This window comes from Melospiza melodia, chromosome 5 (genome assembly GCF_035770615.1).
Source record: "Melospiza melodia melodia isolate bMelMel2 chromosome 5, bMelMel2.pri, whole genome shotgun sequence".
Classification (NCBI taxonomy): Eukaryota; Metazoa; Chordata; class Aves; order Passeriformes; family Passerellidae; genus Melospiza; species Melospiza melodia.
Window position 1 is genome coordinate 2,627,565 of NC_086198.1, and position 18,109 is coordinate 2,645,673.

The 18,109-nt window shown below is 43.4% G+C and overlaps 1 protein-coding gene across 5 annotated transcripts in view; it reads left to right on the top strand.

Moving 5' to 3' along the window:
- The first annotated feature begins 6,710 nt into the window (after positions 1 to 6,710).
- Positions 6,711 to 18,109, top strand: part of FAT1 (FAT atypical cadherin 1) — a 100,521-nt gene continuing 89,122 nt past the window's right edge. For 4 of the 5 annotated variants that reach the window (XR_010027728.1, XM_063156010.1, XM_063156012.1 and 1 more), the window contains exons 1-2: positions 6,711 to 6,868; positions 14,787 to 18,075. Coding sequence is in view for 4 of the 5 variants with exons in the window: in XM_063156010.1 (XP_063012080.1) it covers positions 14,808 to 18,075 (3,268 nt within the window). In the remaining variant the exon portion in view is untranslated. Of the gene's footprint in view, positions 6,869 to 8,125; positions 8,294 to 14,786; positions 18,076 to 18,109 lie in introns of those variants that run through there. The other variant, XM_063156011.1, reaches the window with a different exon arrangement.

Consider the following 18,109-nt stretch of genomic DNA (forward strand, 5'->3'; position numbering starts at 1 on the left):
TTTCTTGTGACTGACACACTTACATACACTTATATTGTGAAAATGGGATACATTGATATTGATTCTTAGTTAGATCCTATTTTGATATATGCATTTATTTAACAGGCATTGCCCTTTATGTGATCCCATTTATATGAGGGAATTTTTCCATACATTCAAAGGGACACAATATTGGGCTGAATGAACACTTCTATGGCATTCATTATTTGGCTAATTTAAATACTAATAACCTATCTGATGTGCCATAAGAGTACTAAAGATAGTACAGAGTACTGGAAATAGCATAAACTAGAACTTAAATATGGCATAGCTTTATTATGGAAGATGATGCGTTACATTGATTTTAGACATTCTGTGAGGCTTTTAATGATTTAGCTATTTAAAATACAGAACTCTGGGGAAAAAATTAAATTGTTGAGAAGGCAGCAAATTATATTCTCTTTTTTCATTATGAAGGAGAGACAGAAGGTTAATGTGTGCTGAAATATAAGAGAAAAAAAACAGGTTGTCTAGTCCTACTGAGTAATACAGAGCATATGAGACAATAGATAGTTTTTATATGGAATATACATATTCATCCTTTTATTTTGAAATTTTGTTTTGGCAACACAATTCCTTTGCATATACCAGAAAAGAAATTACACTGCTCTATGACAAGAATTGTGATGGAAAGCCAAGTCAGGTAGAGTGGATAGACCAAGACTTTTTTCTTACACAGAGCTGCCAAAAATGGATAGTAAATTACCTTCAAATACAGGAAAAGTAGATTTTATTAGCTTTTAAAATAGAGCAGTTGACTTAATGGTGCCTAGGCAAGACAGAAAACAAATAAAAAGAGTTCATAAAAGATTCTTTCTCTGCCCATTGTGCTCTTGTCTCAAGGAAAGAAAGGTTCTTGTTTCACGGGCTGGATTTATTTCAGCTGGAGGAGCCATGTTTCCAGAAGTAGAGAACCACCCTCAGTACTCCTGGAGCCATTATTCTTTCCATGAGTCACGATAGGTAACTGTGTATCCTTTGGATAAACCATCCCTACAGCATGGTTTATCTTCTCCTTGCTATGACACTGTGCTTGAACTAGACAGCTGAAAGGAAAGGGAACTTGTCCTGCTGAGCGCCTTGTTTTTGTCCCTTAAATATTCAGGTACTTCCAAGATCCAATAGCCTTTCATTGGACTCAGATTATTTTCATTGATTTAAGTTGGATTTTGATTAATAACATAGAGAAGAACACCATATAAGCAAAGGAAGAATGGATTTTTTAATATATACACTCTTTCTGGGCCAGACAACTCAGTTTACAGTAGATAGGATATCATGTGGAATGGGAATGTCTAGTTAGGAGAGTCCTCTGTTACACTGGATGAAATAATATTCCCAAATACATTGAACTTTAGAAACTGGATACACATACCCAAAGCTTTATCAGAAATTAATCCTAATATTAATAAAATGGGATAAAAACTACCAGTAAAGACCTGGAATCATAATCTTGATGAACAGACATACATCTTAGCTGTATGTCCAGGTTAATTGTAGCAGAAGAATCACATATAATATTCTATTCTGTGGAAAAAACATTGAGCCTTAGTGACAACAGAAAACAGCTACCTTTCTATCTATCAGCTTTTCAAAACTCTGAAGTTATCTAGGTTTTAACTATTTGGATTTGCAAATCCTAAACCAAGCCTTAACCTAAGATTAATTAAATTTGGACAAATAAGCTATCTAGACTTAAAAAAACATGAAGTTTGTGACATGGTGGATGCCAGCACAATTAAAATCTCTTTGAGACACACAGTAAACTGAAGTCAACTGGATTCTAGATATACATATTGTATACTCTAAAGCTATAGATTGATGAGCTGTAAGCCTACAGCTAGTCTATTAAAAATGACTGATGACCAAAATAAGAGACATGATGACTTGGTCTCAGTAGAGACCTATGCCTTTCCTTTTTCTTAAAACCTGAAGAATTTTGAAGATATTCAGAGTATTACATGCCACCATTAATCATCCTATGCTAAATTGAAGCCATCCTACCAACCAAGGAACTTTAGGTAAAACTCTGCTTATGCAGAGTCCAAAATAATTTCAGATGTTTATGAGTACCAGTCACTTTGTTTCTCTACTTTTCTCCATAGTTCTTCACACCCTAATTTTGTATTTAGGAGAAAATTTTTTTTAGGACCAAAATATTTTAATTTTTTTTCCTCTGTTGCATTGCTCCAGGTTTACTTTACTAGTGCATATATGTGTATTTAACACATATCCACAAATAGTTCTAGCTTGTAGGTTTAATGATTGAGTAACCTCAGTAAACTCCTCTTCAGGTTCACAGGGCACAAAATAGATTGTCAAGTAGCTGAGATTGCTTAGCATTTCATTATACCAAAGCTGATATATGACTATTATTTTGACATTGGTGCCTTGGAAGTCTTGAATAGCACTGTGAAAGACTACCTAATCAAACAGTCAGTGATATTTTACGCAGTAATAATTCTCTAGGGTGAAAGAAAGTCAATAAAAATAATTAAAATATGAAAAGTTAACTATCCTTGCACAAATTCTGTCAGATAAAGAGATGTATGCTAAGGTAATCCTAAAGATTGTCAGGGGTTGTTAAAAAGTTTGGTTTATGTAAGAAAATGTCAGCACTCTCTCAAATGTGGGTTTCACAGAACTTGCCCCCTTTCCCCGCTGTAAATGGCAGATGGGGGGAAGGGAAGGGAAATCGACATTTGTCGTTCAACTCAAGTTTTCAAAGAGTAGACAAGAACAGCCAGAAATACAGAATTAATTTTTATTGCCCAGGTCTGCATTTACTAGACAGGAAACAAACTAGAGTGGTAAAGGAGTACATACCATTGACTGCAGGCCAGGGAAAGGATAATGATGAAGTTTTGGGAAGTTGTTTTGTTTTGCTTTCCAAAGACTACAGCTAATTGAGGTCTGGGGAGTTCTTCCTAAGACCAGAAGAGGAAAAGGAGAAGAACCAGAACAGAAGTGTTACCAAACAGCCTCCTCCTTGTATAAATGCAGGATACAGTACAGGTTTTGTGCTGGCCTTTTGTACTGTACAGAATTTAGTTCTTACTGTAAAACTAATCAGGTCAGTTCATATTTAATTGACAGAGAACTCACTGGAAACTGTGTCTGACCTCTTTCCTGAAAAGATGTTTTTGCCCTCTGCCACAGACAATCGATGTTTATGGCCCCTTTATTGCCCCTGAGTCACAGGCTGTTTTGTGTTCAAAAGTGCTTTTTTTTTTCTTTTTTTTTTTTTTTTTTTTTTTTGAAGCTGCACTTTGTGTAGCAATTGCAAGTGGTTTACCCTCCCAGAAACCAAGAGAGAGTTATCCTTGCCTTGGCCATCTCTGAGCCGGTGCAATTCCTAGTGCCAGTGTTGATCTTCAAAGGTTTATGCAGCTGAAGTCGCAACAGCTTAAAATTATCTTCTCTTTAACAAAATGGGAGCTGAGTAATCAGTCCAAAGTACTTCAGATATCACTCTCCAAGCGCATACCTTGGGCTGGGAGCAGGAAAATTTCTCTGGAGGACACTTGAGTTTGGTGTTTACTTCCGATCTCACCCAGTTAACAACCAGCGCCTCTTGGTTAAATACACAGCAAGCGAGTTTAAATCTGCTGGGTTTTGAGATACATTAGTGCAAAGAGTGTTAGTGCCAGAATGCCTTAGAAGAATATGGTAATGGCTATAAATATGATTATGTGGAAATGTAATTTCTGTTTCAGTGTTTGGGAAATTCCTAAGTTGAGGGATTCGTATCTCTCTTGAAAGGAAAACAGTCAAGTCCAGATAACTCTTTTTTTTTTAATTGACAGCTGAGGTGAAACTTGTTTCATCTTAGGCAATTTGATAAGGACAGACAAATGTTAATACACGACAGGGAGAACCAAACATACTTTGCTACAATGCTTATAAGATTGGAAGATTTTCAGTGATGTGGATGGTGTCCTACACACCCAAGTGTGATTTCAAGTATTGTCTTTAGTACCTTTCCTATAGGTTACCGAAATATAACAGAATACATGAATTTTCTTTGGGATAACATATCACAAAATACCCTTTTGTGAAAGTAAATGATAATTATAAGAGGTTTATTGACACTATTTCCAAGAAAAAAAAAATTAAAGGGCAGAGAAAACACAAAATGAAAATGGAATATTGAGTAGGTATCAAAATGGCTTTGTCAGTATTATTTAAGATGTTAGAAACCTGTTTTAGAAGGTAAACCTACCTATATTAAGCAGACTTATGAATACACTTGCCTGGACATCATGGCTCCATGACTTTATCTGAAGTGCTCAGCACCATTACCCACTATTAGACAAGGATGGCACATCCCTTTATTCTTCTTCTCAATTTCTTACTGTCAGCATAGCATGTCTAGTAGGAGATCCAAATCAGAAGCTTCTAATTTTTTGTTATCTTTACCAGATACTTTTCACAGATGTTCTGTCTAACTTTCAGGACATTGTTGCAATTCTACCACTTCTCCAGGCATTAAGAATTAAAGTTTAGACAAAAATGTAAGCCATCAGTGCTCCTGACCTTTTATTACTTAACTCAGCAATCAACCACAATATGGTAATGAATCTGAAAGGTAGGAAATTTCATACTCCAAAATTAGCAAATATTTGCAACTGTAGGGAGTAGAAGTGTGGTTTACATTTGTTTCTAGCCCTTAGCTATAATGGTCTAAAGTGTTTCCCTTTTAGTCCTTTTCTGGAATGCTATTTTCAATGCAGTTTATTTTATGCAACTCACTTTGAAGCAGTTTTCACAGAAGAAAAGGTCATTTGGCCCAGTGGCACTTGGATAAAGACTCAGTATAATTCCATTTAGGGTCTTTAGAAAGAAGATGAGATGCTAAATAAATCAGTCAGCTGGGTCTGTTGTGGAAATCTATAAGGACAGAGAATTTTGACATTAAACTTTCCAGAGGTTTGCTCAAAGTGAACATTCCTAGACTGAAATGGCATGTATGCACTATTTGGAAATGTACTTAATATTTATAGACTGCAGTTTGTATCTGCTCTTCCTATCCTAGAATCCTGCATGATCATTTGGCTGATAGATTTTAGTGGTGTATCTTATAGGAAATAATGATCCAATGTCTTCAGAAGTCAATTTGACTTCTGGAAGAAAGCCATGACTTTAAGGTCCTTAGGGATAAATCGTTTAGAAAAAGAATATTTTACCTTGTGAGAATCTCGGAGTGCTTTACAAATTTACTGTTACACTATGTCTCTAAGACAAATACCTTTTAAAGCATTTTCTGTAGTTTTCCCAAAATTTCATAAACCACACCATTCAGGACCTACTGAGGCTGCTCCTTTCAGCTGATCCCTGCCACTAGGCAGTGCAGCATCTCCTGAACTTTGTCGAGGAAGAGTAATTGGTTGGGGCTGACTTTGGATGAGGGAGAACCACGTTATAAATACATCTTGCTGGCTTGTGATGCATTATTTTAGGGAAGGAGCTGCCATTCTGCACTTTTTTTTTTTTTTTTTTTTGCTGTGCTTTGAGAAATACACCTCCCTTGAAGGAAAGAGAAAGGAAAAAGAAGAAGAAAAGGGGGGGGAAGAAAAAAGAAGGGAAAAGGGAGAGGAGAGGAGAGGAGAGGAGAGGAGAAGAGAGGAGAAGAGAGGAGAGGAGAGGAGAGGAGAGGAGAGGAGAGGAGAGGAGAGGAGAGGAGAGGAGAGGAGAGGAGAGGAGAGGAGAGGAGAGGAGAGGAGAGGAGAGGAGAGGAGAGGAGAGGAGAGGAGAGGAGAGGAGAGGAGAGGAGAGGAGAGGAGAGGAGAGGAGAGGAGAGGAGAGGAGAGGAGAGGAGAGGAGAGGAGAGGAGAGGAGAGGAGAGGAGAGGAGAGGAGAGGGAGGACTATTCTTGACTTAACGTGGCCGGGAGAGAGTGGGCAATTCCCGCGCTCGGAGCCTGCCGGGTGAGCTGGGGCTGTGCCCCGCCGAGCAGGAGCCGCCGGGCGCAGCTCGGGCGCCCGCAGCGAGCGGCGGGGGCAGCGCGGTCCCGCCGAGCCGAGGGCGCTGCGGCGGCCGAGCCAGCGGGGCCCCCGAGCGGCGGCGGCCGCGGAGAGCCGGGGCGGCGGGGCCGTGCCGGGCACACCTGCGGCAGGGAAGGAGGAGGGAGAGAAGGAGGGAGAGAGAGAAGGAGGCCGGGCGGCCGCGGCAGAGCCCGCGCGGAGCTGCGCGCTGCTCCCTCTGGCCCCGAGTGCCGCGGCGAGGGCAGGGAGGGGGTGGTGCTACCGTGAGCCCGGTCCGAGGGGGACGGACAGAGTGCGAAAGAAGACGGAGAGGGAGGGAGGGAAGGAGGGAGCGAAGGAGGGAGGGAGGGAGGCGGGGGAAGGAGAGAGGGAGGGAAGGAGTCGGCGATCCGGCGCAGCGTCTCCACTCTCACTCTCTCCGCTGCTGTAACTCCTCAACTCTGCCCGTTCTTTGCCTGGACATGTCTTAAGAAAGTTGGATCTCTCCCTCCCTCTCGCCTTTCTTCATCTTCTTTTTCTTTTTATATTTTTTTTGTTTTTTCCTTCTTCTTCTCCCACTCCCCGCGTATTTTTCCTTCCCCCCTCGTTCAAGTTTCAAGCAGCGGATGGGTCGGAGCCGACATGCCGCGCTGTGGCGGCGGGGCCGGGCGCCGCGCTGGCTGCGCGCCGGGGCCGCGCTGAGCGCCAGGGCCACCGCGGGGTTCACGCTCTAGAGGCGTGTGGGCACCGGAGCATTGCTCGTGCTTTCTCCAGAGGACAAAAAAGAAAGCGGGAGGAGGAAGCGTGCGGACATGAACTGAGCTGGAGCGGACTTTGTGAGAAGAGTGCCGAGTCCAGCTGGTCTGGTGAGTTCTTTGTTTAATGAGTTTATTATCAGCAGGGTGCTGAGAGGGATGATTCCCTTGAGAGTTCTAGTGCTCTAATTTGCTGCGTTACTGAAAACAGTAGGGTCTGCGATTCAACCCGTGGTTTTTAACTGTGTAGAGTCGGCATGTTTATGTATATATCAATACGTGTATATATACGTACATACCCGCACATCGACCCTGTGCAAAGCTACGTGTTCCTTGGAGCGGAGGCACCCAAGCTTTACCGCCCCCTTCACTCGAGCGAGGCTCAAGTTTCCCGACGCGGACCCCGCAGCCGGCGCCGGGCTCTCGGCTCCGGGCTCGGCTGTGCTCCCTCCGCCGGAGCCGTGCCCGCCGCCCGTGCACTGTGGCGCGGCGCCCCCTGCCGGCCGCCGCGGAACTGCACCGCCGCCGCCGGGGGCAGCCGGGGCCGGGGGCTGCGGGGCCGGCCCGGGCAGGGGGCGCGGGGCTGCGGGCTGGTGACCCTGAGAGCCAGCGCTCTCTGACCGGGTTGGCTCCTCCTGACCTGCAGCCCTGGGCGCGTGAGGCTGTGCTTGGAGAGGGGCTCCCTCCGCCGCTGGCTGTATTTATTTATGTGGCTAATAAAAGACTTGGCGGGGCTAATGCGTGGTAAATGCGCCCCCGCTGGCGGCTCCTACCTGCAACCTGGCTTCGTCGTGAGTCCGCTGGGACAGGATTCCCCAGACAAACATTTGATAGTTATTAAGTGTGATCACTTATTAATGAGCGGGGAATCCTTCAAGGACTTTTTCGGAGTATTAATCTTTAATGGGGGGCTGACAGACTGCCAGATATCACTTCAGCATGAATCCGGCAGGGCGCTTTTCCCCTTGAGAGTACGGATTGGTAGCCCATATCGTCTCCGCGGGCCGCAGGGTAGTCGCCCCAGCGCTCCCCCCGCTGCATACCCCGCTCCGCTGGTATCCCTCTCACTGCCGCCGCTTTTCCCGACGCCGGAGCAGGGCGCCGTTCTTTACAGCGGTGCCGGGGAACCGCGGGAGACGCCAATGGCTTTTGGCCCCTGCTGAGACATCCCTGCTCCGCCCGGCCGTTCAGCGGCGGCTCGCCCAGCCCAGCCCGGCCGAGGTGGGGAGGCGTGAGCCCGGCCGCCTGCGGGAAGGGCAGCAGTCGCCGAGGCGCTCCTGGGTACCAGCGGTGCGGGCGGGCACCGCGGGACTTGTCCGGGCCGCCCGCTGTTCCTGGAACAGCAGAGAACTGCGTGCGCCCGTCGGCTCTGATGGTCTCCCTTGCCATCCTCGTAAGAGACCCCCGGCAGCAGCTTTCCAAAGTTTCTGAGTAGCCTTTCTTCTCAGAAAGTACGCGAAGTCGCCCCCCCCCCCGTCCCTGGACCGGCATTCGATTCTCTGCCGCTCCCGTCGTGCAGGAGCGAACGCGGCGGAGGTGAGGCATTCCCCGACCCCGGGCCACCGGGAGGAGCAGCTCGCGGTTGTGGTTCGCCCTTCCCCCGCTGCTCCGTTCCGCGGCTCGTCCTTGCACGGCGGGGCCGGGCAGGGTGCGAGGGCTGCCGCGGCTCAGAAACGAGTTCCGGAGGGGCGGCCGTCCAGCGCCGCGGAGGAATCCGGCGGCGGGGGGCGCCGCGGCCCGCGGGGGGCGGGGAGGCACCGGCGAGGCGCGCTGGTGGCCGGGGAAGAAAGGGGCAGCGGCGCGGCGGGCACCGTGCGGGGCTGGCCCCGGCCCGCGCCTCTCCCGCAGGCGGCGAGCCGCACGGAGGTGAGCGCGGGGCCGGCCGCAAAGTTGGGACAAGTTCTGGCCGTGGGGGAGGGCGGCGCGGACCCCGGGGGAAGTTGAGCTCCGAGGCGAGGCCGGGACGGGGGCGAGCGGCCGCCTCGTGCTGGGCCCCACTGCGACGGGCTGCGAGCGGCGCCAGCCCCTGCCCTGCTGCTCACCCCTGCCCCGCTGCCCACCCTGCCCTGCTGCCCACCCCGCCCTGCCCCGCTGCCCACCCTGCCCGCTGCCCACCCCTGCCCTGCTGCCCACCCCTGCCCTGCTGCCCACCCCTGCCCTGCTGCCCACCCTGCCCTGCCCTGCTGCCCACCCTGCCCTGCTGCCGGTCCCTGCCCTGCTGCCGGTCCCTGCCCCGCTGCCCACCCTGCCCGCTGCCCACCCTGCCCCGCCGCGCATCGCATCGCGGGCCCGGCGCCCCGTTCCCCCGGGCTGCGGCTGGGGCCGCGCTCCCCCGAGAGCCAGCAGGACTCTAAAGCGGGCAGGGTCCGCCTGAGCTGGGCAGAGGAAAGGAGCAGGCGGTGGTGCTGTTCCCTGGGGCAAGGTGTCCGAGCGCGTCTGATGGGCCGTATTGCAAACTTCATTCCCGGGTGAGCCGGCAGGGGCGGTTCGCGGCGGGTGAGAAGTACCTTGGGATGAATTTCTTCCTTTGTTTGCACTTCCACGCCGCGTCCCTCGCTGCGTTCCTCGCCGGACTGCTCCGAAAGGTGAAGGGCAGTGCCCGCCGGGACCCGGCGTTTGGCAGCGGCTCCCCGGAAGGGCCCGGCCGCGCTCATCGGTCGGCTCCTGCTGCTGCTTTTATTCTTCGTTAGGGCACTTGGAGCAGAACAAAGTTATGTTTGAAAGACGCACTTTTTAATCTGTTTCGTCAGTAAGTGACGCCGTGTTTTACCGCTGTTAGTATCCCCCTGTTGAAAACTTTTTTTTCGGAAAAGCATTAGTAAGTTAAAGAATTGCTGCCTTCTAGCAGCAGGTTTTCCTGCGGTTTAAATACTTGCATACAAGTTGTTCCTAGGGAGTGGCATAGGAAATACTACCTGTATTCTTTTACCACCTCTGCTGTCTCTATGTGAAAGAAAAGAAAACGTTGTATAAACTTCCTATTTGCTTTTCTAACTGTGTGGAAGTAATTCCACAGTATTCAGTGAGTAAATATCTTACTTGCACGCTGTAAACTATTTCAAAACTTTTTGTTTTATTCACTGTGAAATCCTAAAATCTCGTTTAGGAGAATGAAAGGTGTGCCTTAGTAGTCATCCCAGAAGAACTATCTGATTTTTTTAAATTAAGCATGCTAAAGAACTTTGTATGGCTAAGTTAGCTCTGCTATCAGTTCAAGTAAACAAGTGTAAAATGGTTTTAAACTCTCGAAGATTCCCTTCTCTTTTTTTTTTTTTTTTTTTTAAGTTTAAAACTGAATTAAAAATCAGTACAACTATTTTTGTTATCACAAATTTTAGGGTGCCATGCTAAATTTCAATCAAACTGTTATTCACAGAGATTGGAGGTTTGCTTTTCCTTGAACAGCTGATGAGTTCATATTAGATACACCAGTAAGTAACTGCCTACAGATAAACAGTTGAAATCCTCCATGTGAATCTTTGTTTCATTCTGGTTTCAGAATCTTTGCCTGCTGCTGGAGTATAGCTGCTGCATTTTCCTTTTAGCAGTTAATACTTGAAAACATAAATCAAAGTATCTCATGAGATTAACTCATGATGTGGGGAATACAAACATAAAACTTACTGGACTTTAGTCACAAGTTGAAACTGTTATGTTAATCTCTGCGACAATGTACATTTTTTGAATAACTCACCAGCTTTACTAAAGTAACACTACCATACACTCTCATCATGTGTTAATTTTCTGAATACCAAAACAGACACCTTCCCCCTCTGAAAAGCAAAAGACACTGTTAATTTGTCTGATTGGAAAGTTATGCATGTTGAAACAGCTAAACCTGGTGTTTCTTTTTTCCCAGCAGACTACATGAATAATTCCTTTTAAACAATTGAAAGGGTAGGTGTAAGGACAATTAGTGCAGCTTGCAAAGTCTCACGATCTCTCATGGGCTGCTACACTAGAAATCCTGTCATGACAGTTTAATTTCACAGCGCGTTTCTGTCAGACAGCATCAGTTGGGTGTGCTGATCAAAACTGACCTTTGTGGTAAATAAACATGGTTAATGTTTTGCTTGGCAGATAGGTTATTCTGGACTTAATTGGTAGAGCTTGCATGTAGAAAAAGAAGAGCAATGAGACTGACTTGGGTATATTGCCTGATTTAGGCAGTTTTTCTACCTGTGACTTCCATTGATGGGGGAGTCAATATCTCAGCATATGCTGCCTATCGATACCTTATGTGTCTGTGTGTGGTAAGTTGGTTCAATGTATCTATGGTAAGCAAGATAAGCTTGATTTGGTCTTTTTTTTTTGCTTGCTTGGCATTGAAATTGTTCCTTACTAAGTTTTGTATTTTATGCTTTAAACCTAAAATCTCAAACTATAAACTTTGAAATCTAAGTACTGTAAACTTCGTGCTAGGAGAAACAGTCTTTCTTGTGACTGCTATCTTATCCAGTCATCTTAATTTGTAACTTATCACTTTAAGCTCTGCTTGCTCCAAAATTATGCTTAGGCCTTTAATGTAAAGATAGTTCATATTTCTAAGTTGCATTAATACTTTTTTCCATGTACAAATTATGTTAATGTTTTAATACGTTAATAGTTTTGATGATATTCTAACTAATTAGTAAAACTGTCTTACATATCCCAGTGCTGAATTTGCATATAAATAAAAATGACCTGGATATACATAGAAATAAAAATCATCTGAAAAATAATTTCCAGATAGGAAATCACAGTTTGTTTGAAAGTAGCTTTTCAGAATAATATGGTGTGCACTTATGAGGTTAGGGCTGTGATGTTTTGCTAAGCAAACTGTTGCCTTGTGTATTGAACATGGATACAGAAAATCCTGAACTGGTTGTATTCCAAAGATAATAAAAATTTAGGAGTTCAAAGTGTAGCCTTTGGCTAAAATGTTTCTGAAATTCAGTCATTTTGGCACGCTGTAATGAGCCATCTGAGTTTATATCTAGCACATTATCACTTTATCTTAATGCTTTCATACTTTCTCTTAGTAGTTAATAGTTTTTGTAACTGGAGCTGTTTAATACTTTAGGTATTTTCCAAGAATATACTATGTTGATTTTTGTATGATCCGAGTCAATGTTTTTTAGTTTCTAGTAACTGTGTAAATTGTGACAAGATGGAAATAGATGGAAATAGTGTTGTGTAAAAGAAATTGCTAACTTTTTATCTGATGTGGTTAAGTGTTCACTTGAGAGAGACTTTTACATTCTTGTTTGTAACTCAGCAAGTCATAGGGGTTAGTGCTGGGGAGGGGATTCTCTTACTGTGGTTGTGTTTTGGTTTGTAATGGGCTGCCTGTTGCTGCTTCTGAGCAGACTTGAAGGTGCTACAAAAGAGCAGCAAAAAGTGCTCAAGGTATTATGGCACAGAAAAATATTGCAGTGATAGTAAAACCTACAAGTGTTCAACTTTGAATATTAATGAGAATTTTGGATATCTTAATGAATCTAAGTGGTGTACATGTCCTGTCTAACGTGCCTGAGATGTGAGCAGCAAAGGATAAGAGATACAAGCAGATACAAAGTTTTACATTATAAATCCACCACTTCAAATAGCCTGTTGCCAAACATAAACATAGGCAGTGAGTTAGGTGCTACAGCATCAGAAGTAAAGCTGGGTTTTGGACTTCAGTATAAATTAAAAATAATAATAATAATAATAATAAATCCTAGTGTAACTGAGGGAGAAAACAGGGAAGCATCTGATCAGATCAACATAAAATTTGATCACTGAGTAATAGATCATTGGTAATAGATGGCTTCCAAAATCCCAGCAAGATGGAGGAAAAGCTGGGTTTGTTGGTTGCTTAAAAATGATGTTTTAAGCAATCTTCTTAACATTGCCTTTTAGGCCAGTCTGGTGGCTTTTTAAAATTTTCAGAGTTTTGGAGCTAGTGGTATCAGTTATTTGTTGCAAAGATTTGGTTGTGTGTAGGAGTTTTTGTTTGTTTGGGGTTTTTTTTGGCTTTAAGCAAATATTTGTTAACTTGGCAGTATACTGGGACATAAAGCCCTGGAGACCCAAGTGCCTCTGTATTCCCAGGACATATCATAGCCTGGGAAGGAAAGTAGGTGGGGGAGGAATAATACTGTTTAGCCATTGGAATGGTGACTGTTCCAACCTCAGCCATTTGCCCTCCCAACCTTTTCTTCATTCAGTGTTAAGACCTTGTAAGTATTGGTTCCAGCTAGTGACTAACTTCAAAGAGCTTTAATGATTTTTATTGTTTGCTTATTCACTTTTTGTTTGCTATGTTTATAGTTTTAATTGTGCAACTTAATGCCTAGATTTGGAAGACAGACACACTTTTTTTTTTCTCCTTCCAAAAGGATATTCCTTTTCAGTACTCCTCTACAATACTTTGTATGGTTTGTGTGAATCTGAGTCTTAAATTCCTGTCAAAATCATTGACTTAGGAATATCTGTGACTGAATTCCTTCTGAGGTTTTGAAGTGAACTGTTGACACAAGCAGATTAATTTGCTCTGATGTTTGCTAATGGGCAGAGTCAGTCCATGGAATGTCAGCCAGTGGGATCTTTCACAAATCTACCTGAGCAGGTTGGAAATAGGGAAGAGAAAAATTACTGTAAGACAAAATATGAGTGGAGAAAGGAGACAACATGTGATATTATTTTAGAAGAGGTGAACAGAGCTAGCATGAAGATAGGCACTTAGAGATTGACATCCAAAGAATAGGATGAGGGCAAACCGGGGCATAAATGTGGGGAGAAAAAGGTCAGGAACAATAAAAAAAATGACATAGTGAGTAATTAGTTAGATTTGTATAGCAGGTTGGCCAGGGAAGAAAACTCAGAATGAGAGGTAAGGGAAAAAATAAAGCATAAATAGTGAAAGGAGAAATCTATGAATGTGTACTACTTAATCAAAGTAATCAAGAAAATGTTAGATTGCTTTCTACTTGCTGGGAAGAAATTTTGCCCCCAGGTTCTTGTTGAAAGCTTAGGCTTGTCAAGGGAGCCTTCTGAGGCTTTAATTTGCTGTACTGTGAGACTTGAAGGAGTGAAGACGGTTGCTGTAAACCCAGATGAAGAAGGTGGTCCCAGATGTCTTGTTCCTGAGGTTTCTGCCTTTCTTCCTGCTGCAGTCTTGTCTAGACTTAGCTAGCAGAAATATTATACTGACTTCAAAAGGCAAATCCAGTGAAGGTGTGCCTTTATGACTGTCTTGCTGTTCCAGGCTCTTTCTCTGTCATTTCTAGAGTGTGTTGGAGAAGCCCAACTGAAATGTCCCTCCAGTAATTTTGATAGATTCTTGTTCTTATAGCTCCTGATACTTATTTGATTCAGATCTGTTCTGAGGGGAATAAAGGAATATGTCTTATTCTTTGTGGGCTTTACACCTTAGTGGTGCTTGACTTTTTTTTTTTTTTAATGATAAGCACTACTCTTGCAAGGGCAATCAGAGCTGCAGGGAATACAATACAGAATTATTCTCTATTCTAATAATAATATTTATAATTCTTGTAAAGAATTGATGGTGAAACCAAGCCAACTTTTGCAGTTTACTTCCACATAATTGCATATGAGTCATTTTACAATCTAAATTAAATGAGGGAGGAGAATTTTCTACTAGACATAATTGTCATATATGAAGTAGAGAACTGGAGTGAATGTTCACTACTCCAGATTAGTTCTGACCTACTTTGTTTGCTCACAGCAGACAGCATTGATATATTTCTTCTAGCATGTTGCTTCATGGGAATGTTCATTTGAACTTAGCTCTGTGTTCCTCTCGTGTTGTGTTAGTAATTCCTAGAATTTGATGTAATTGATTCTTGGCATTTTGTAGGAGTTTTTAATTTATCTGTGTTCCTATTATTGCAAATAATTTTGACACTTTCTTTAAGAAAATTATATAGTCTAAATGTGTAACCTACAGTTTTCTTTCAAGCATGAATTCTGAACTAAGCATTATTGTTTATTTGATAAACTTTTGAACAATCATAAGCCTTACTACATCTCTTTCTTGTTTCAGGGTTTCTTTGTAATTGCTGCCATGGGAAGATACTTGACTATGCTGCTGCTGCTGATGCTGCTGGTGCAGCATTTTGGAAACTGTGAAGGAAATCAAAGGCCACATCATGCTCCATCAATGCAATTTACAGAAATACAGTATAATGCCACTGTGTATGAGAATTCTGCAGCCAAGACTTACGTTGGGCATCCAGTGAAAATGGGCATTTACATTACAAATCCACTGTGGGACATAAGATACAAAATTATTTCTGGTGACAGTGAGAACTTGTTCAAAGCTGAAGAGTATGTTCTTGGAAACTTTTGCTTTTTGAGAATACGGACCAAGGGAGGAAACACAGCTATCCTTAACAGAGAGGTGAAGGACCATTATATGCTGACTGTTAAAGCAGTTGAAAAAAATACAAATGCTGAAACGCGCACGAAGGTCAGGATACAGGTACTGGATACAAATGACTTGCGGCCTTTGTTTTCTCCAACATCTTACAGCGTTTCTTTGCCTGAGAACACAGCAATAAGGACCAGCATCGCAAGAGTCAGCGCCACAGATGCAGATATAGGAACAAATGGAGAGTTCTACTACAGCTTTAAAGAAAGAACGGATGTGTTTGCCATACATCCGACTAGTGGAGTGGTAGTTCTGACTGGTAGACTTGACTACTCGGACACAAAACGTTATGAGATGGAAATTCTTGCAGTGGACCGGGGGCTGAAGCTGTATGGTAGCAGCGGCATAAGCAGTATGGCAAAACTAACGGTTCACGTAGAGCAAGCAAATGAACATGCCCCTGTGATTACAGCTGTTCCACTGACTCCATCAGAGTCAGAGCCAGATCCCACGTACGCACTTGTAACCGTAGAGGACAATGACCAGGGTTCCAACGGGGAAATAGCATCATTAAATATTGTTGCAGGAGATGCGCTCCAACAGTTCAAAACAGTGAGGTCTGTTCCGGGTGGCAAAGAATACAGAATAAAAGCCATTGGTCCCATTGACTGGGAGAGTCACCCTTTTGGATACAACCTTACCCTTCAAGCTAAAGACAAAGGGAATCCCCCACAATTTTCTTCTGTAAAAGTTGTTCATGTGACATCTCCACAATTTAAGTCTGGTCCTGTCAGATTTGAAAAAGAGATCTATAGAGCTGAAATAAGTGAATTTGCTCCTCCAAACACACCTGTGATAATGGTGAAAGCTGTGCCTAGTTACCCACATTTAAAATATGTATTTAAAAACACACCAGGAAAAGTAAAATTCAATTTAAACACTCACACTGGTCTTATTACCACATTAGAACCCATAAAAGCACAGTATGCATCCCATTTTGAACTTGAAGTTGTGACAAGTGACAGAAGAGCTTCTGCAAAAGTATTAATTAAGGTACTAGGCATGAATAGCAATCCTCCTGAGTTTACTCAGACGTCCTATAAGGCCTCCTTCGATGAAAATGTGCCAATAGGTACAAGTGTCATGAGAGTGAGTGCAAAAGACCCTGATGAAGGGGAAAATGGTTATGTGACCTATAGCATTGCCAACCTAAGTCCTTTGCCATTTGTGATAAACCATTTCAGTGGGATTATTAGTACCTCAGAAGACTTGGATTATGAATTGATGCCAAGGGTTTACAATTTAAGGATTCGAGCCTCTGATTGGGGTATACCGTATCGCCGAGAAGTTGAAGTTCCTGTTACTATTATTTTAAATAACTTGAATGACAATATACCTCTGTTTGAGAAAATAAATTGTGAGGGAATAATCCCCAGGGACCTTGGTGTTGGAGAACAAATAACAACCGTATCTGCTATCGATGCTGATGAGCTCCAGTTGGTGAGATACCAAATTGAATCTGGAAATGAACTGGATTTATTTAGCCTAAACCCGAATTCTGGAGTACTTTCTCTCAAACAATCACTAATAGATGGCCTAGGTGCTAAAATGTCTTTTTACAGTTTGAAAATTACAGCTACAGATGGAGAGAACTTTGCAAAACCATTGTATATCAACATAACTGTAGCTAATAGTCGCAAACCAGTGAACTTGCAGTGTGAAGAAACTGGTGTTGCCAAAATGCTTGCAGAGAAACTCTTACAAGCAAATAAGTTGCACAATCGTGGAGAAGTTGAGGATGCTTTCTTTGATACTCACTCTGTGAATCTGCATGCGCCTCAGTTTAGAAGTACTCTTCCCAGTAGCATTGAGATAAAAGAAGACCAACCTGTGGGCTCTAGCGTAATATCTGTGAATGCTGCTGATCTTGATACTGGCTTCAATGGAAAGCTAGTGTATGTTATTTCTGGAGGTAATGAGGACAGTAGTTTCATTGTTGATATGGAAAGAGGAGTGCTGAAAATTCTATCTCCCCTTGACCGAGAACTAAAAGATAAATATACTCTCAATATTACTGTCTATGATCTTGGAATACCACAGAAGTCTGCCTGGACCCTTTTAGATATAAAAATTTTGGATGCTAATGACAACCCACCGGAGTTCCTCCAAGACAGCTATTTTGTTGAAGTAAGTGAAAACCAAGAGCCCAACAGTGAAATAATTCAAGTTGGAGCTACTGATAAAGATTTAGGGGCTAATGGAGAAGTGAAATACTCTCTTCTTACAGATACAGACAAGTTCACTATTAATTCTGTGACAGGAGTTGTGAAAGTTGTAGGGGTCCTGGATCGGGAGGAGCAGCACATTTATTTGTTGAAAATTGAGGCTAGGGACCAATCTACTGAAGAACCTCAATTATTTTCAACAGTTATTCTGAAGGTGGCTGTAGAAGATGTAAATGACAATCCTCCCAAATTTATTCCTTCAAATTATCACGTGAAAATCCGAGAAGATCTTCCTGAGGGAACAATTATTACATGGCTAGAAGCCTACGATCCTGATTTGGGCCAGTCAAGTCAAGTACGGTACAGTCTTTTGGACAGTGGAGACGGCACCTTTGATGTTGACAAAATAAGTGGAGCAATACGTGTTGTACAAAGACTGGATTATGAAAAGAAACAATTTTATAACTTGACCGTGCGGGCCAAGGACAAGGGAAAACCCGTTTCGTTGTCCTCTACCTGTTACGTTGAGGTTGAGGTAGTTGATGTGAATGAAAACTTGCACCCCCCACGGTTCTCCATATTTGCAGATAAAGGCTTCATAAAGGAAGATGCTCCTGTTGGCTCCTCAGTAATGACAGTTTCTGCTTATGATGAAGATGCAGGACGAGATGGGGAGATCAGATATTCCATCCGAGATGGATCGGGTTTAGGAGTTTTTCGAATAGATGAGGAAAAAGGTAAGGTGGCTTTCTGTTACTTTTATACACTAAA